The sequence below is a fragment of the Megalops cyprinoides genome, chromosome 7 (genome assembly GCF_013368585.1).
Source record: "Megalops cyprinoides isolate fMegCyp1 chromosome 7, fMegCyp1.pri, whole genome shotgun sequence".
Lineage (NCBI taxonomy): Eukaryota > Metazoa > Chordata > Actinopteri > Elopiformes > Megalopidae > Megalops > Megalops cyprinoides.
The window spans coordinates 10,910,774-10,930,474 of NC_050589.1; the positions used below are offsets into that span (position 1 = coordinate 10,910,774).

A 19,701-nucleotide genomic window follows, 5' to 3' on the forward strand; every position below is an offset into this window, starting at 1 on the left:
GCCCCAAGGTTGCAGAGTGTAGTGATCTGGGCGGTGGATATATTTTGAAGACAGATTCTTCTGATTTTTGAGGGAGGGAAGGTTTTGCTCGTTATGGTTCAATGTGGACCGGCCTTCGTTACTTTGGCCTCATTCTGAAACACAGAGGCCGAGACCAGCGTGCACTAGCAGTGGAGCAAAGACACACAAAATGTTCAGACACCAATGCTAAATGTATAGCATTCATAAGTGTAGATTAATTAATATAGTTCCTATGAGAATGTTTTATTTAGGAAAGGAATTTTCTCCTTTTGTGCCTTGCGTGGTTGGAACAAACCTTAAATATGCACTTTGGAAAAAAGATAGCATTTTTCTTTTAAATTTCTATGCTGGGCCAGCTGATTGTGTGAAATGGTGCTCAATAGTCTCACTTTTAAGGATGTGAGCCAACAACCGCCTGGTTCCAGAGTCCTGAGCACTAACCACTACACCACAAACTGCGCGTATACTCTGCAGCAAAGAGATCTGCAGTCACAGTGAGGCCATCTGTTTGTGTTTGTCTTTTTCAGATAATTGTATTAATCTATAAAGAGCCTTATGTCAAGCCAGCTGGTGTTTCAATATAATGTATTTCAGAGATGATTTTGTAAATTGTGAAATTATGGTGCTTTTTCAATGTTCATATTGGTCAATATTGTTTTGGGTATAGCAGTCAACTAACCCTCATTTATTGTCGACAGCTATGGTGACGATACTGAAACAATTTTAAATGTGAATGTCTAATTGCAGCGAAGACAGAATTTTAGATATTATAGAGGGTGTGATATTAACAGGGTGAATGTCACACTGTCATTCTGTTAAGTCACTGCATTCCTTCTCAAGAACGCCTTCCTCGCCACATGGGGGCGCTGGTGAGACAGAAGAGGTGCAGCTGTTCTTAAACATCACTAAAAGTTTGAGAATCTTTGTTCTTTCTGCCTGACTTTGTACCATAACTGGTGCCAACACTGTGATATCTGTTGTCATTGTTTCTCATAGGGGTGGGAAAAAGTATTTTCTATAATTTGTAGAGACATTGTACTTGTATATTCTGTTATGAAAAAGCACTAATAAAGTGCTTATTTTAAATGTTATTGTAATGTTCTTTGTATTTGTGTGTGGTTTGTGTATAGCAATCAACATATCAGGCTGGTTAATGTTTAACCAATCCAGCAGCAAAATCTCAACAGGAAATAGCCTCTCAGGTTTTGATAAGATGGTGAAATTGAGAAGATATCTTGAACTATATGTTTGTTATCTTGGGCTTAGAACAACAACAGTTGGGCACTTTATTGAGGAGCAAAAGCAGGTATGATGTGACTTAATACTATTATACACATGCTCCAAATGTGTTAGTCATTTGAAGTTTCAGACCCCGGGTGGCACCGTTGTGCCCACAGACTTCACAGAGAATCCCAGCTGCCTGAAAGGATAACGTGTCCAACGCAACCATCTAATCAGAAAGTCAATAGCAGTAATAATAATAGCTAAATAGAACTTCATCAATGCATGATAATCTAGAAGATTTCCTGGATTGAAACCAGAGCCGCACTGGTGTTTCATGGGCATCTGGGATCAGCACTGAACAGCGCTATGTTGGGTCAGAGGCCTTACTGCAGTGCACCAGGAAGACCATTCCCTACTAACAATGTAAAGCCTATAAACCTGCACACACCCACACACCAGTGATGTAAACAAGACCACTGATTGCTCCCTTCTTCCTTCTTTGAATGCACACGTCATTTTATTACCTGTCACAATTTGCATGATATATTAGGCTTAACAGACACTCCAGAGTTATTTACACAGTGTTATCAGTGTATTGTGCAGTTCATTCTTAAACAAGGAGTAATTCAGGGTAGAGTACTTTTAACTGTTACAGCTCTGACTCTGAACACAACACCCTCAGGCCTATAGTCCAGTGTCCTAATCACTACATAGAGTTGACTCATTTGAGCAAACCTCTCCATTTCTGGTCTGAAAAATGGATTCATATTTACATAGTAACATTACAATACTGCAATACATAATTATATAATAATATATGGCTGATGATAGAGGTATTATATTTTCAAGGACAGTAAATAGCTTAGCTGAGCCCAGCTTTAGCTGATGTGGTTCCACAAACACAGAGCAGGAGTTACACACCCTTAATGCGTTTCCTCACAGGAAACATGGGGCAGATCTCCAGCAGTAAGCCTGCTTTACACACAGTATGTACACTGCAGGACCTGGGGGTTGGGTGGGGGGGTCACCTCTCAGGGGGATTATCCCCGGTGAAACCCGCTGACTCGGCCTGCTCGGGCTCGAGGGTCTCAGCAGGAGATGAGCAGGGGGTTGGCGGCGTCGCGTTTGGAGCCTGTGCCGGTCTGTGGCCCCGCCCCCTCTCGGAGGAGCTCGCAGGAGAGCAGCTGTTGACAGAGGGCATCCAGCACCTGCGGCACTTGGGAGGGGCCTACCAGGAGGGGGGGGGCGGAGAAAACGAGAGAGACGACATGAGCGCTTAATCCATCACCTTTCGAAGTCTCAGGGCCTTGTTCAAACTGATAGGACGTCTCAGTGTTCAGAGGAGGGAACCCATCAGGTTTGCATAGGCCACACCCACCTGTCAGCATGCTACTATTGCCAGGCAAGCTGTTTTGATCGGGTGTTTTATGAGGCTTAATCTGTCTCACTGCATCTCTTTTGGGATTTATTAATGGTAAAGCTGAACCTGAAGAAAAAAAAAATACTGACTTACCATGACCGGCTTTGTTGCAGACATCTAATGTGTCCATAAAAATCTTTCCCAAGGATCTGCGAGAGATATCCTGCAAAGAAACAGACAGAGTGAAGAGGTTCCATAAGCTTGGCTCTCTCGTAGAGTGCAAAGGAATGTACATGCAATGTCACATTCAACCACACGATGGCGATGTATACCAGCATGATAACATTAAACTGCTCTTTTGCTGTTTTAAATACAGAGGCAAACATATGAACTATATGAAAATTTGGTTTTCCTTTGACTCACACACACGGCACCAATTCAGATTTTTCAGATGTTTACTGTGGAATAATTATCATTATGCGTATTTGTAAAGTGTTAAAAATCTGGCAAACCACACCTATGTACTTCACCCAAGGCAAATTACATAGCATGCTATCCAGTAATCATCTAGAACAATCCATTAATACAGCCAGATATTTACTGATAGATATGTTAAGTTACACTCTCAAGGGTACAGCACAAGAGACTTATGAGAGTGCTACCCTAATCACTGCACTTCCCACTCATGGCCACTAGGGGCAGCAATATATGTTAATTGTAATGACCATGACTCATAACTGAATGTTTGCTGGTTTGGTTCCCCATAAGGGTCCTCCTCTCATTGGCATCCGAACAGCGGAGCTCAGAGACCTGCGTGTCTGCTACAGACATCACTCCCTACAGCACAAGGCCATGCTGATTTTGATTGGCTAGGAATGCTGGTCTTTATCTCAGCAAGCTAATCTTATCTCCTGGTGTCCTGTTCAGACAGACAGCAGAGCCACAGTCCCCTTTCACTTTCAGGTTCTCTACCCAAATCACCTCAGTAAATATCCATCTGCATAGATGCATAACAGTCAAAAAATGTGAGCTATGTAAGTCAATCTGGATAAGAGCAACTGCTAAGCAACTGTATAAGGTAATGTGATGCCACCCTGGTGGCATGTCAGTTTGTCAGATTAATTGAGTCTGGTGACCAGGGTGTGCTCTCTCTATGATAGTGTTTCTGTCTTTGCATGCCACTGCAGCACAGAATATAGAATTGGTGTGAGCAGTAGGGCAACGCCCAGTTTGAGAGCCCATCTCAGTCGGGCTGGGTTGCCCTATGACTGCGCAGACAGGCTCTGATTGGTGGATGTGGTTCAAACCTTGGTGCGCAGCTGCAGCAGAAGTGTCAGTGCGTCTGTCAGTTTCTCCTCCAGCAGGGACAGACGGACTCTCTCCGTCTCCACCATCTGCACCTCCAGCCTCAGCATCTCCACCTCATCCTGCTTCAGCTGTAGCTCCCTGCCTATGGAGCACAGGCACTGAGAGAGGGAGAGGGAGAGGGAGAGGAAAAGGAGGCCAGAGAGAGAGAGGGGGAAAGGGTGAGAGAGAGGGATGCGGAAGGGAGGGAGAGAGAGAGAGAGAGAGACAGAGAGAGAGAGAAATGGGGGGGGGGGGTATGTTTAAAACAGTGTGTGGGCTCTGTAGGCGTAATGCTGGACCTGCCAAATGGACTTTCAGAATCTATTCCAACTCCTGCCTTGAGAACAGTAATTGAGGTTATTTCATTAATGATCCATGGCAAAAAATAAAAATGAATTAAAGTCAATGCCCAAAAACCTGCTACTTTTGGTTGCATTTTGCTGTCACACTTTGACAGTTTTCCCAGAGGTTTTTGTGTTTACATACAGTACCTAAAAATACACACTCTTATTTATTGTTTCATATTTATTTAGACCTTTACTTTTCAAATTTATATTTATTTACTTATATGCTGTAAATATGTCATCTGTAAAGGTGGAGTGAAATGGAGATTGTGCTCCTCCTGTGTTACACGCTGGTGTGCTCTAATACTACGTTTCTGTTCAGGGTGATCCGACTCACCTTTTCCAGCTCACTCCCCTTCTCCTCTGTGAGGGTGTGGCTCCTGTGGCCCCTCCCCCTGAGCTCCATGGACGCAGTGATGCTATTGTGGGTGTTGGCATGGAAACAGGTCTGTGAGAGGAGCAGGTGACGAGCAGTGTTCTGACAGCTGAAGGAGACAGGAAGTGACACGATTGTTAAGAGTTAGGGGAGTGTGTGTGTGTGTGTGTGTGTGTGTGTGTAATAATCAACCCCTTTTAAAGAAGTCACTGTATCACACTTTTTCAGTCTACCTTTATGATAATTCATAAGCTCTGAGGAAAAAAACTGAGGATCTCTGTTTCATAGTTTCACAGTATGGATGTGTCAGTGTCATCATCTACATTCATTGCAAGCCCATCAAAATGATCCAAAAACCAGTGGATCTGCTCAGTGACAGCCCTGAATGGATGGCTCATGAACAAGCAGGCTCTCTTAACGGAAAGGTAAACCTTAAGGGAAGTTTTTCCGGGAAGAAATCCAGCAAAAATTTCTCCCCGGTTTCTCAACAGACTCTACATAGTGTGAACTCAGACCAGCCATGAAAAATGAATCAAACCTGCTGTAAAATGCTTGAGATGGACCAGCATTATTTGAACAGAGAATTTGAATATATTTATATTCAGTGATATTTAGTTTTGGGGCTCCAGTCCCCAGATGCTGAGCAGCACGTTGACTGCTTGGTTTATCCAGATTCTGAGTCGGTGAAGTGCGTGTTTGTGTGGAGCCTAAGTCGGGAGGCCAGTGTATTTCCGTGTGTCTGTGTCTGACTGTTTGCTTGTGCCTCCCACCAAATCCACAAGAGTGTCTCTGAATACACACATCAAAAATCCAGCCAAATGTAACATTTAACACATCCTGAAGTCCAGTGGATTGCTGGGATTATAAAAAAAACTGCTGTCACTCAAAAGGTTATGATTAACTCTTGATCATTAATTGATTGTTTAGGAGTTTTTTTTTCAGTGGGTTTCCCGTACAAACCCTTTGGCACAGCAGCGCAGTCTGTTTAGCAGTCTCTTCACCTCCACCAGACAGCACTGCCCTTCCTCGCTCCCTCTCTCCTCCTCCTCTTCGTCCGAGGCCGCCCGGCCCTCTACCGCCCTCTGGAAGCTCTCCTCCACTAGGGGGGGGGTGAGAGGGACTTAGGTCAAAAGGTCATCCCTCCTTCACTGAACCCTAATAAATTTTGCCACACGTTTCCATAGAATCAGAGAAGGCTATAAAGGACCATTCATAAGGCCTGCTTCTCACTGTGTCACTGTTAGTCTGTTAGTCACCGTGAGTCAGTTGGTTAATTGTTTAATTGGATGGGCGCGGCTCACCTCCGTTGCAGGACTCGTCTCGTCCTGTGGGGGAATGGCGCTGAGGGGAGTGAGAGGTCATGGCTGGGGGGCCATCTTGGTCATCTGCTTCAGCTCTGCAGGTGCACTGGCTCCTGCTGGGGTCAGAGGTCAGAGAGCAAAGAGGAGGTCACCAGACTCCATAAAGATCATCACACAATATGATACTTGGCTCCGCAGGTGGACTCCAAACAGCTGAATGCAGCAGCCAGTTGCTGTGTTAGTTCTGAACCTCCCGCCAGCACATACACTAGAGTGAAAAAAAAAAAAAAAACGACATCCACATCCAATATCATTTCGCTAAAGTAATTTATACATTTTAGATTTTATGTGTATTTTCAGCTCACGGATATGTTACGCTCATAATACTGAACCATACAAGTAGGACTGCCCTTGTGTTCTTTCCTTATGTCTAATCCTTCTGTTTAACACTGATAAACCCTCCATTCTCCCCTGACAATCTGTTTGACATAAACCACAGTGAGCCGTGATTGTTTATGTAAGACAGAAGAATACTCACTGTTATAGAATGTTTAATGTTTGCTTCAGGGTGGAGATTCTGTTCTGAATGGGATCAATTCTCCAGCTAATTAGTCTGAACATCTCGTTAGTGTCTGAATGCAGGTGTTTGTTGTGCAGAAGGTAGTTTACTGAGTGAGGGTATTGTTAAGAAGGTGGCCAACGCATCTCATAAAAGCAAACAGAAGGAGTACAACCTAAGAAACCAAAAACAAACCAGCCTGCATAGCCAACTAAACCGCTAAAACAGTGAGCCTCCTTGCTTTCAGCCCACACACCTGTATTTAATAATCCTTCAAGTAGGCAGGTGTGGTTCATTAACCAATGCTGGTCTGACACAGACAATGAAACAATTACAATTAAACAATTAACTGGTTTAGGTGCAACTGGTTGACCTGGGCTCAGTTAGCAACTGGAAGATGAAGACCCTTAGATACACATTTAAACACAATTAGAACAGATTTGGGGACAGGTGCCTCCTTCAGAGGCAAAAACAGAGTGAGGCAGGCCTTCTTCACAGGAAGCCCAGGACAGAGGGCACACATGTGGGTGGGCTGGGCAGTCGAGCAGGAGGATTAGCTAGGCCATACTAATAGGGTGTTAAGCAATGAGCCTTTTTCCTATTTACCTAAATTAACACCAGCCTTGGTTCCTGTTTGCCTCCTAATCTGACAAAGTGGATTAGCTGTTAGTGCTTAGCATAACATGAACCTGTTTTAACGGTGGTTCAACATGTACAATAAGGACATCTATTTATTGGCTACAATGCAATACATGCAAATCGCCCATTGAGCAACTCTGTACTTGATTTGAATACCACAAAAAATGCGGTCAGTGTAAAAATCTTTACCAGGCTCATAATAATAATGTACAAATTCTGTTCTGACCCTTTCTATGATAATGAATCCACTTAAATTACTCTTGAAAATATTAACTGCCACTGATTCAGGATATTAATCTGACTATTTAAACATTCCTTTTTAATCACGAGAGAGGTGAGACAAACCTTTGCTAAACTCTCTCTCTGTGGCCATGTTTCATCTGATTTCTTACATGTAGCTTTCATTTCCTTGACATGCCATGTAATTCTTCAGCTAAGTATTTTACTGAAACAACTGTGGATGAGGCAATGCACCCAAAACACAATGTGACTGCTAGGAATAAAGCCTGCAACCTCTACAGTAAAAAACCCAGTCCACCACACCACACTGATGGCCACACACATGCACAGATCCATGCTGCCTAAACCAGACAGGTTTGATGGATTGGTGACCCCCAACACAAACACAGACACACAGACACACACACACACACACACACACACACACACACACACATGCACACACACACACCCGCAGGCAAAAAGAATGACCCCTTTCATCTGGGCGCAGGGTCAGCTCAGGCATCCCGAGAAGGAGCATAAACACACAGAAACACACACATACACATGCTGGTGTTTCAAGGCCAAACACATCTACACCTGGGCTGAGATGAATATGGCATTAAGGCCTGCCAGCATACTCACACAGGCACACACACACATACACACACACACACACACAGTCTGTCTGAGAATGGGCAGGTTCAGACACATCCCTCTCCCTCTCACTGTGAAGACCGTGTTCCGCTTACCTGATTTAGGGATGTTTAGTACAGACAGTCTACATAGCTTTGACCATTGTCCCAGACACTGTTCTTACATGTCTGAACTTTATCATAGATTGCCATGGATGCTATGTCTTTATTACTATGATTCTGCATCAGTTCCTTTTCCCACTCTTATTGCCTGGTAAACTGACACCCTTATTCAGAAGAGCTGTTATTCAGTCCTGCTTTTTATCCCTTTATGTGGCTGGATATTTACTGAAGGCAGTGCAGGTGGGCTACAACAGCAGTGCTCTGTCTGGGGAAACAAGCTGGCACACTCCCAGACCCAGACCGCGTATAGCAACTGCTCACTTAAATGAAACTGAAATTTCCCTCCATTAAAATGTTAGACTTTACCTGAAAATGATCTCATATAGCAGAAAAACATTGGTAGAGGCGGTAATGATCTCTCCCCCCCCCCCTCCCCCACAGAAAGATCAGCCATCTCTCCCCCTCTGCTGGCTCTTTCATGGTCCTGGGGCGGGATAGATCATTAAGCCTTTCCGGCGATAGCCTGGTTAATGACCAGCTTCAGCAGCTTGCGCCCCTGTGCCGGCCATTGTTAGCGAGTGAGAATAAACCTACACTAATCCCATTCACTCGGGGTGTAATTCACCCTTTCTGCACCTGTGGACTGAATTAGCGTTCACATGCAAAGAGGAGAGAGTAACAGGGGTGGGACGTTTGAGGAAGGGGGGGCAGGGGAGGGGGTTGAGGGAGGCGGTGTTAATTAAAAATTGAAATGTACTCTCCATTGACTACGTGCCCCCTGGACCCCCCGCCAGTGCCCTCTGTATTGAAGCTGCTCCGCCCTCTCATGTCCGCTCACACATGGGGTCCTTTGTTTGCGTGCTGCCGCAGGTCACACTCCCTACCCCCAAGCTCCGCCCCCCCGTGGCATGTGAATTCAGACGGCCACGCTGCACCTTCAACGCTGCCCTCTTCACTAAGACTCGTCTCTCATTCATTTAAATAGCCTCCCACTTTCTGTGGAGCTGTGGAGTTAAGGTCAGTTCCCTTTTTCTGGAGGGGTGGATGGGGGGGGGGGCAAGGGTGGGGGTTGGCTTTCCATTCACCCTTAGATCTCTTGTTCAAAAGAAGATAAATCAGTTCCAGCTGATTCCACAACTGACAATCTGAAGCCTCGGAAAAAATTATTCCATTCATCCAGAACTAGGCACACTTCCCTGCAGTCGCCTACAGCTGTATTCATCTACCCTTCCAATGTTCAAGACAAGCCTTGACAATGTTATGGTCTCGAATGCAGGCAGAATGAGGAACAGGCCTGTGCTTAGCACCACATTACCTTACATTACATTATTGTCATTTAGCAGACGCTCATATCCAGAGCAACTTATATAGGTTACAATTTTAAATTTTACATCTTACCCACTTCAGCATCAAACCAGCAGCTTTTTGGTTAGAAGACCTGTTCCTTACCACTACACCACACTACCACACTGCCCCCCCACCACCACCACACTTCCTGTGTTTCTATACCATGCTCCTACACACTGGAAACCTCCTCAAAGTCAGGCTTCCCCTCTTGACAACTTCTGATCACTGATCTCTGTCCTCTTCCCACCGTGCGGCGGTCACGCAGAACACCCGTGAGGTCACAACACCCTGAGGGTGTGCGTCTACAGGAAGCAGCCCTGTGAACCTGGGATCTGGAGATGGCTATCTCCACACTAATAACAAGCCCAGAAGCAGAAAATTAGATGTTCCCAAACTCTTCCCTCAGATCCTCAGCCACTTCCTCTCTCCCTCCTCCCTCTCTCGGTCTTTCCATCACTCCCTCTCCCTCTCTCTCTTCATAAGACAAGGCCTGCTGGTCTGAAACTTGTCCAGGACATCCTGTATCCTCAGGCTGACAGCCGACTCTTACTGTGTGACATTAACCAAACTCTGATTATTTCCATTGTACCCTCTGTGTAGGGATGGCAAAGAAAGACAGGGTACATTCTGGGGAACTTCTGAGAGCTCTGTTTGTGCCTAAAGAGATTATGGAGGTGACGTTTCACCAACCATTACGTGCGGCACATTACATTTTTATCACTGTCAGATTTAGTGAGCTGGACCCACAGTGGGTGTGTAACATGGTCAGATTTAGAAAACTGGACCTAGATTGGGTGTGGAGCTCTTAACATGGTCAGATTTAGAAAACACCACCTAGGCTGGGTGTGGCTCTCTTAATATGATCAGAATTGGAAAGATGGCCCTTAGTTGGGTGTGGCACTCTTGACCGGGGTGTGGCAGATGTGTTAGGATTTGCTTCGTACCTGTATCTCTGCCTCTCAGCCTCCAGCTCCTGGACCTGGGCCTGCAGTGAGGGTACCAGCTGGGCCTGCTCCTGGATCTCCCTGACCCGTTCTAGCCCTCCTGCCAGAGCCGATCGTGCCTCCTCCGCCTTCCTCTTGATCTTCCCGTTCTCCATCTGCAGCCGAATGACCACGCCCTCCAGCCTGCGCCTCTCCTCATTGGCCGCCCTAAGCTCCTCCTCCAGCCTCTGGTTGAACCTCATAGCCTCCTCCAGCTGTCCGTCACGGGAGGCTCGAATCAGCTCCAGCTCCCTCAGGAGGTCCCTGGCGCCCCTCGAGCCCTGCTCCTCTGTGATCGGCCGCTCCCCTCTGGCCACCCCTCCCCTCTCTCTCGCTGTCCCCCTGTGGCGCGCCCCCCTCTCCCGGTGCAGTGTCACCTCCAGCGCCAGGCAGCGGGCGTCACTGGCCTGCAGCGCCGCGCGCAGGTCCTCCACCAGCTCCCGCAGACTCGCATTCTCTGTCTCCACCTGCTGCAGTGCTGCCCCCTGCAGGCTGGAGTCTGACACAGCAATTTTAAAAAGAATAGAAAGGTCAGAAAATTGATGAGTGTGTGGTGTCTGTGATGAACAGAGGGGCAATTCTCTGTCACAAAAGTCATTACAAAGTCGTCTTTAATGAGATATCTTTCTCAGGAGAAGTGCATTCTTCGATTACCTCATCATAATGACGTGGCCAAAGGGAATGTAACTATATACATGGTCTTTAATTAATGAGCCAATCTGACCTTGTCTCCATCAAGGCTATCTGTTAACAGGTTTAGCAATGGCGACATTTCTGATCAAAGGCATTTACTGCCTAGACACACCCTCAGGCTTACTGACTAGCGATATTAAAAAATCTTACATATGACATACCATGTGAAAACAGGCGACAGATACATACAGACAATGTTTTCAGAGTTTTGAGTTGCAGCTGAGGACCGTTGATGAATGTGGTGTCAATGACAAACATGTTTAAAAATCAATGACTCTCATGGGAAAAGAATTCAAACAAGACTCCCTGCATTTCTGAGTAATATTAGACATTCATATTAATGGCAGACACATCACTTGGTTTTGTAAGTGAAATAATCCATTCCAAAAGCAGTACAGGGCTACCCTCCGGTGCTTGTCTTAAACATGATATCTTTTCCATTATCCTACTGTCAACTCCAATTACCTTGTGACAGCAAGGAAATATATTTTCTTCAATCTTGCCAGCTGTCAAATGGCACCATGCTGAACATAGCTATCATACTTCATTAACGCCCGTGCAAAAATATTCTATTAATTTTAGGTCACTTCAATTACATTACATTACATGCATTTAGCAGATGCTCTTATCCAGAGCGACTTCCAGCACAATGGAACATGAGTGTATCCATTCAAGCTGAATGAGCAACAGTGTCAGACCAGGGTAACAGCACTCCCAGACCAGTGAGCGTGAGCTTAACACTTTTGAAACCCTACCCTAAGTTGACCATATATATAATCAGTATAATCATATAACAGTACATACAACCATATAACAGTCGCTAGATCACAGAACTCACAACACACCGCAATACTATGTATCAATGTAATGAAATCATTGTATTAGACGTGTAATACCTGCTTCCTCATCCAGCTCGCCGGCGCAGTGGTGCAAGTTATCTAGTTTTAGAATAGAGCCCAGTCGGTGCATGGCTCGTCTCGCAGTACTATCGTCTTTTGACAAGTCAAAGCTGACGCATTTTCTCCTTCGCACACGCGGCCACCGGAGCCTGATCTCGCGCTCGATGTGCTCCGTCTCCTCGGTAACCAGGAGGCGCGCGTCCGGCTTGCTGTTCCGCGCGCGGAGGCTGAAGTACCCGCAGAGCCGCGCGTGGAACTCCTTGAAGTTCAGCTCGCGGGGCAGTCCGGAGCAGATCCATCGAGTTTCGTCTCCATCACTTTTCTCCTTAGCACCCTCCTCAGAGCCGAACATGCCCACGACGTAACACAGCAGCCTGAAATCCTCTGCAGAAACGAGATCGTCGCCGTTGTAGTACGCCAGGTGGTGGAAAACCTCCTGTAAATACTGGTCGATACCGGTGGCGAGGACAACGATTTCATTTTCCACTCCGGGATCTGGGTCGTAGTGATGGGCTAAAGCGCTCCTTAGCCACTCGCTTTTGCGGGACGCACGAATCGATGGATGAGAAGCGCTCGGAGCGGCTTCCGTGGTGGAACTCTGACTATTCTGCATGATTTATGTTCTCTTAATCTTCAGAAATGGTAGCTGTTTAATTTGTTGCGATATCAGAGATGTCTCAGCAAACCTTAAAAATCCTATTAGTATAACCACAATCAGGAATTAAGTTCTTACGGGTACTTTACAGATTTTACGCATTTAACCCAAGGCGTGAAATTGTTCATTCAAATTTAAAGGGGAACCATTAACGACTATCTATTTCCTTAAGAAACTGGAAATAAAATTAAAATGCACAAATAATTGTCTTACAAAAAAGTCGGTTAGCCACCACTAAAACATGAGGTCACAATATCAACTGCTTTACTTGCTCAGAACTTTATCAACAATTTGCAATGGCAAGCAACTTCAAATATTTTCAGTTCAGAGTAGTTCTCCTTACGGAATTTTAAAGTGGTCGTGAGACTTCAGGCTCCCATCCGTTGCAGGACTGTAGCAGTTTGCACCCCTCCTCCTGTATATCCGAACACGGGACGGGTGACTGACTCCAGGATCGTCCCGTGCTCCGACTGAGTCCCGGCTGGGGGCCACGGGAAGTTTTCAATTGACTCCTGAGTTTCTCTGTACACGCCTCGGCACCACCCACGGGCTGCTGCCGAGGTGCTGTCAAAACCGTGAAGAAACGCAGTGAACCGCAAGAATTCGGCGCCCCATTCAGCGGGGTCCTAGCGCCTATGTAATTCTCGACTGAGACAACGGGCATCAGACGATTCCAGCGAATTAGCTGTTATGCAACGGAAACTCAACGCGTCAGATATTTGTGTCAGGAGTTACCAGAAAGTGTTGTTGTGTCAGTCTCAGTCGTTTGCAAAACATTTTTCTAAAGGGTTGCATACATTTTCCCATGTCCGCCCAAACCAAGTTGTGTCTAAACATTTTAAACAGTTTTGGTTGGTGCTTGCAAAGGAAAATGGATATTGGTAGGACCAGCCAATACACAGTGACTGTGAAGGTACATCATAGAAGAATCGATAAAATAAACTTCATCAAAACAACTAAATGAGAGCAGTGGAAATGTGCATAGCTACGCATCTTTAGAATTGTTTAAAACTGTAGCAACCATCGGCTGTGGCTCATACTTTGTTACAGATTATATAACTTGATAAGGAGCGCTCGAGTCACTGCATTTGAACACGCAGTAACATTACATGTAGTCATTTGGCAAATACTCATTTTCAAGAATGGGTTACAAAGGAAAGGTATAGATGTGCGCAAATTATGATCAGGAACAGCAGTGCATGTAGAAAACCTTGAAATGATAAATTAGATTTGATTAATGACAGAAAGATCACCATAGATCTTGATTTGTGGGTAAACATTTGATCTGCCTCCCAGACAGTAGCCAGTGCTGACAATTTGCCTTTCTTAAAAAAGAAAATCAAGGTCACTGCTTTTACCTCTGATACCGTAACAGAAGTCAGTGATTGCAATTTGCGGCATATAATGAACCAATGAACATCTCCCAGATGTGCTGCAGGGAAAATGCTAGAGTTGAAAAGCAGTTAAACAAATTAGATTTGTAATCATTCGTCGGGCACACAGTGGTATAACCTCTCTTGCCTGATTTTTATTTTTATTTTATTTGATCTGTATTTGAGATGGGGGGGGGGGGGGTGGCTGTTGACTCTGAAAGGGCTTGTGATGAAAATGAAAGGCTGCAGACTCAGTGTTTGTCGGTTCAGCCTGTTGAATGGTCAGCTTGATTGGGGGGGGGGGGGGGGGGGGGGGTCAGGTCTGGTCTGGTCTTTGCTCTATAGGGTGGAGATAACAGGATGGGCAGATCAGGGAGTCTGTGTGGTGCCTGTGCCATATGTTTTTTGGAGGTCTCCGAAACACAATGGCGCAAACAGAAAAAAAAAATAAGAACAAAAGCCAAAGAACCACAACAACAACAAAAAAGCCTGATTTACAGCCCTGAAGGAGCACAGATGCCTGTAGCTGCGGTGTTTCTCTGTCTTCTGGTTTTTATGTGCTCCCCATGACCCCCTCCGCCCCCTCTTTTCCCTACACCAGCGGTCAGTATCACCTGCAAAGTGGAGCATTACATTGGACGGACCTCAATGGACAGCACCTCTGTCCACCCTCATAAAGACTGTGCCCCTGTCATGTGACCTCCAGGTCTCTTCTCTTCCTGAACCTTGCATGGTCTCATATCTCTTCAGAACAGAGAGGTCATTCTGACTTTCAGACTGATTTTATGGAAGCCACTGGTGCAACATTTGTTTTATGGCTGATGACAGGTGCAACTTTTAAAGATGGAACTTGAGTTTAATTATGAAGTAAAGCTTAGCTCACCAGCTTGGTCTAGTAGGATATTTGCAAGAACCAAATGCTCTCACACATACTATTTGTTTTGGCTATAACTCCGATTAGGCTATAATAGGTTGAGGAAATATCAAAGAAATATGACAATTTCCTATTAATTATTATTCTTTCTAATTACCATGAGAATAAAACATCATTGCTGAACAAATAATGAACTGAATTCCTTACTGTGTTAATATTATATTAGATAAGCAATGTGTGTTCCACAGTATTTAGAAAAAAACAACTCTATGCTTTAATAAATGCCGTGTATGTTTTGCGCCTTTTTACTGTCAGCCACTTTGTTCATGGGTCACTGGAAAGGAAGAGCATACAACAGTATTAAAGGGTAAAAGTATCAACTCAGATATCAAAGTATTAAATAATAGGGTTCAAGGTCTCTTAGGGCTGTTGATAAAATATTAGCAGTTCATGTTTCAATTCATCATTTAATATTTGTCAAACTGTGTTGAAATCACTTCTTCCCTGGAGAAAACAGTCAATATGTTCTGAAGATGAACCCAAACGAGAATGTTTTGTTTGATGTACAAGCATTCGTCAATTCAACAGCCCTTGTAAGTTTGATTTCAAAATTACTGGCAAGTCCAACCAAATATCTTCCCTGTATTTTTATTGTATAATAGAGCCACCTTAGTTTAGTCCTTTGTAAGCTATGCAGCTGTCAATTACCTGAACAGATAACAGACCCCCTAGGTCATTGGCACATTGCCTTTGGTGCAACATTTTTATGACTTATTACTTATGCAGCACTGAAACTGAAAAAAGGATTTGATTTGGAAAGACGTGATAGCTTGGGACCTGGTCTTATTTAAAAGGTTGTTTTAATGCATATAATTTGAAGCGACAATCAGACAATGCAATGAAGTTGTATTTACTTTTTTATTTGTTGTTTTGACGCTGTTTAATGCTGTTTATTGCTCCAGCTCACACTTGGGCTGGACAGGGGCGACATGTCTGTGCAAAAAACACAGCAATGTGAAATCTGATGGAGACCCAGAGCCATGGAGACAGAGCCAGCCTGCAGACAGATAGCATTTGTAGGGCAGAATTTGTAGAGCAGAGCAAAGCTACTGTACCTCTGGTATCTCATGTGGGTGGTGAGATTCTGATAGAGTCCACCAGCATACGACTCTTCTGATAAGAGCCACCAGGGCCAGAGGGAACAGGTTTAATCGGAGGCATTGGGGGTTAGGGACTGGTGCAACTTCAGCTACTGGGTAAATCTCTGGGGATAGACACAGTTATCAACAAATATATGCTCCCAGATCTCTGCTCATCAAGGTCAGGGCAGGTTTTCTGGCTCTGTGACAAGTGTTCCTTTTCAACGCTGCAACAGCCTGTCCTGTCCAACCCCGTGTCTCAAGGGCCTAAAGCCAGCCACCCTATGAGACAGGGATTCCAAAAATGACAAGTGACTTCATCTCTTGACAAAAATAGGATTGCAAGGCAATAAATCCATTTTGAAAAAAAAGCAAAAATATGTATGATTGGAATGAACTTTTTATTGAAACATTTTAATTAAACATAACCTCTGTAGGAGGATCTAGGGTTTAGAATAAGTTTCTGCTCTGGAACTCCAGCACAGCCCATCACACCATCACAGCATATGTCTGCAGTCCTGCTCTTAGGGGTTTGAATGAGTTGGGGGGGTGGGGGGGGTTTAATGTGCCTTGTTGTTAAGGGGCAGTGTTAAGGCCATCTGGAAGGCAGGGCAGCTGGCATGCTGGGACATCATGTACAATTTACGTCCTTCTCCCTCTCTCTCTCCCTCTGTCTCTGCCCCATTAAGGGCGTGTGACCTAGCAGCCCATGGTCTTGACTGCACTGATGAATCTCGCCTTGCACATGTCCCCCCCCCCCCCTCCTCCACAAACTCCCCCTGCCCCAGCACACCCCACTATAAATTTCTGCCCCCTGCCCCACACACTCCTGGTCTGTCCTGACACAATGGGGCAGATTTAGGGGATGGGGGATTTATGCACCCTGGGATGGGGCAGTGGTCTGTGAGGTCTGTGAGGTCTGTGAGGTCTGTGAGCTGCCAATGCTCGGTTGTGATGTGACAATGGGCACAAAGTTTTTTTTGATGGAGCGGTGGACCGGTCCTAACCCTTGTGAGGTGGAGAATTGCTAAGCAATGCAAAAAAAAACACTCCAATCTGGGTGATTGTGCAGAAGAGAGAAGTAACCCAATCAGCATGAGTAGCATGTGACACTGTCCGATTGTCTAGGAGGGGAGGTGTCTACCTGTGCTGGGTCTGATCTCACATACCAATGGGATGACAGTGCTTGTTATGTTTCTATGCACCACATGTCATCATATACTTTGCTGCTTTTTTCAAGACCGTGGACCAGTTAATATGACAGGTTGTAGTGCTATGATTTGCATTGAAGAAAAGGCTGATTCCAGACACAATTTGTTCTGAAACACTTGCCTCTGATCCTCACTTTCCTCTTCTGCCTTTAGATATGAGGGCCCATCCGGTCAGAATGTTTTTTTTTTTTGAGCAGTTAATGAAGTTGATTACTTGAGTGCAAATGTTTCTCTTGTACACATTTCCTCACCTCTCAGTTACTGAGAGAGCAGCACCCCCCCCCCCACCACCCCCCCCCACTCCACTCTTCTTTCCACACACATGCTCACTGCTTCCTGCCCCATCTCCTTCTGTAATTACTCCAAAAACCGCATTCCCCTGCAGAGAACAATGGCTCACCGGCACAGCAAGAGAGACAAGCATGTTTCCACAGGCGTCTGTGCTGTTACCGTGGCAAGACGAGCCGTAATATACTGTAAGCCTCTTTCCACACAGCGAACATGTATGGCCTATTTACACTGAGTGTGGATTATCTCATCCGATCCATAGCAGAGGAATTGACTACGACACACATTGTGATGTAATAAAAAGGCAGGAGTGAAGCACCAATAATAAGTAAATGATTATTTCCTTTGCAGAGGAGCCCTGAATGCTATATTATATAATGTGCTGTATTTGCTTGGCAGCTATCCAGAGCATTTCAACACATCACCTGCTTTAAATAAAGCTGTTCAGGAAAAAGACATAGATCAAAACTACAGTGCCCCGTATGGGAATCATTTTGTGTTCCATATTATATAAACCCAGGCATTTCAGAGACAGTTGGTGTAAGACACATAGAATTACAACCGAGAATGAAGTGGAGATGAACACTGTGTGGACTAAACTGTGATATTAAGCGGGTTTTGACAAGAGAGGGGATATTACCTGGGTCAGACTGTGCAGTGTGTTAGGTCATTGATTAGGAGGCCTTAATCAATGCAGGTGATTCTCCTGGGAGATAATGAGAGAACCATTAATTGCACACAGTTTTAAGGATCTCGCTCTCCTGCCTTCTGTGAGCTATGGGGCTGATAGCGTTGGTTTCTAAACTCATAAACCAAGGAGTTTCACTGCATTCAACTGAGCACACCTGAAATAGCCAGCCATTAACACTGCAGAGAGGGCAGGAGATGTGTTAGTGTATGGATTTTTTGGTTTTCAACCTTAAAATGTGAGATATACCATACCCTCTTCCACATACATCTGGAGCTTAATGAAGATATTTGTTTAAGCACTGAAACTGGTATTAAAATAAAAACAAAATTCCAAAACATTTTTGTCATTATTCAAGCTGCATGCAGGTAAACCAGCATAAATAGAAATGTCAGTCCAACAAGTGCCAGCATACAACAAATACCCTTGCTTTGTAACTGGTTAGTTCCAGTTTAAATGCTGAAATGTATGACATCAGTTCTAAAATATGTCTAGTAATCAATCAAAAATGACTCATTAAAGCATCCACCTCCTCAGCACACAGATCCTGCTCTTTCATCTCTGACTCCCAGGTAATTTGTCACAGTCCCCGGCAAAGTCTCTAATGAAGAAAACAGACAAGACACACACTCATATGCACACACACACATACACACACTCATACGTGCACACACACACACACACACACACACTTTGACACACAGATGCACACTAACTCAAAACCTTAAAGCTCTTAAAGCTATTCCTCCCTGTTGATTTGTTAGCACTTTTGTGTGTGAGTGAGAATGTCAGCCTGAATATCAGTGACCTCAATCTACACATTCCAGGGCTAGCTTTTGATCTCCATGCATTTGTTTATTCTTGCAGAGAGACCGAGATAAAACAGAATGGGCTAAGTCTCTTATCGCACCTTTGGAAACCTGGACCGTAAGCAGTCAGTGTGCGATTTGCTGGCGAACAGCATAGAGCTGTGAATTACAGAGCCGTGCGGTGCAGAAAGGGCCCCGCACTGCAAGAAGGCAGGACACAAAATGCTAACAGCAGCAACACAGGAAGCTCGGCCCAAAGTCACACCTCAGAACAGTGTGTTCGGATTTGGGATGATTTCAGGTTTGAGAAAGCCTAAAAATCACACAAATATCGCAGCCCGCCTTCCTGGATGGCGAGCGCAAAACGGGTATTAAGAGATGTAAATAGCTTTAGATGACGAGGAAATTTGACAGTCTACTGTGCCTCCCAATTCGTTTTATCTGGGAAGACAGAGGAGAGCAGCCAAATAAATCTGCACCTAAATTTACACCTAGTAACCCAGAATACATCACACATTTTCTTTGGATGATACAGCCTGTGTGTGCGTGTGTCTAAGCTATGTGTGTGTGTGTGTGTGTGTGAAGAGCACATGT

The 19,701-nt window shown here is 44.9% G+C and overlaps 1 protein-coding gene across 1 annotated transcript; it reads right to left on the bottom strand.

Moving 5' to 3' along the window:
• Nucleotides 1–1,775: 1,775 nt before the first annotated feature.
• Nucleotides 1,776–12,864, bottom strand: LOC118781106 (EF-hand and coiled-coil domain-containing protein 1-like). The gene is made up of 8 exons (XM_036533989.1): nucleotides 12,068–12,864; nucleotides 10,440–10,977; nucleotides 5,974–6,089; nucleotides 5,633–5,771; nucleotides 4,634–4,781; nucleotides 3,913–4,071; nucleotides 2,759–2,828; nucleotides 1,776–2,473 (listed from the first exon to the last, which is right to left on the bottom strand). The coding sequence occupies exons 1-8, from the start codon at nucleotides 12,681–12,683 to the stop codon at nucleotides 2,334–2,336; spliced, it is 1,926 nt and encodes a 641-aa protein (XP_036389882.1). The 5' UTR covers nucleotides 12,684–12,864; the 3' UTR covers nucleotides 1,776–2,333.
• Between the last annotated feature and the right edge of the window lie 6,837 nt (nucleotides 12,865–19,701).

Coding starts and splice junctions, on each gene's coding strand:
- LOC118781106 (XM_036533989.1), bottom strand. CDS start 12,683: ATGCAGAATAGTCAGAGTTCCACCACGGAAGCCGCTCCGAGCGCTTCT. Junction 10,978..12,067: donor CGAGCTGGATGAGGAAGCAG/GTATTACACGTC, acceptor TTGCTGTGTCAG/ACTCCAGCCTGCAGGGGGCA. Junction 4,782..5,632: donor CTGCGCTGCTGTGCCAAAGG/GTTTGTACGGGA, acceptor TGTCTCCTTCAG/CTGTCAGAACACTGCTCGTC.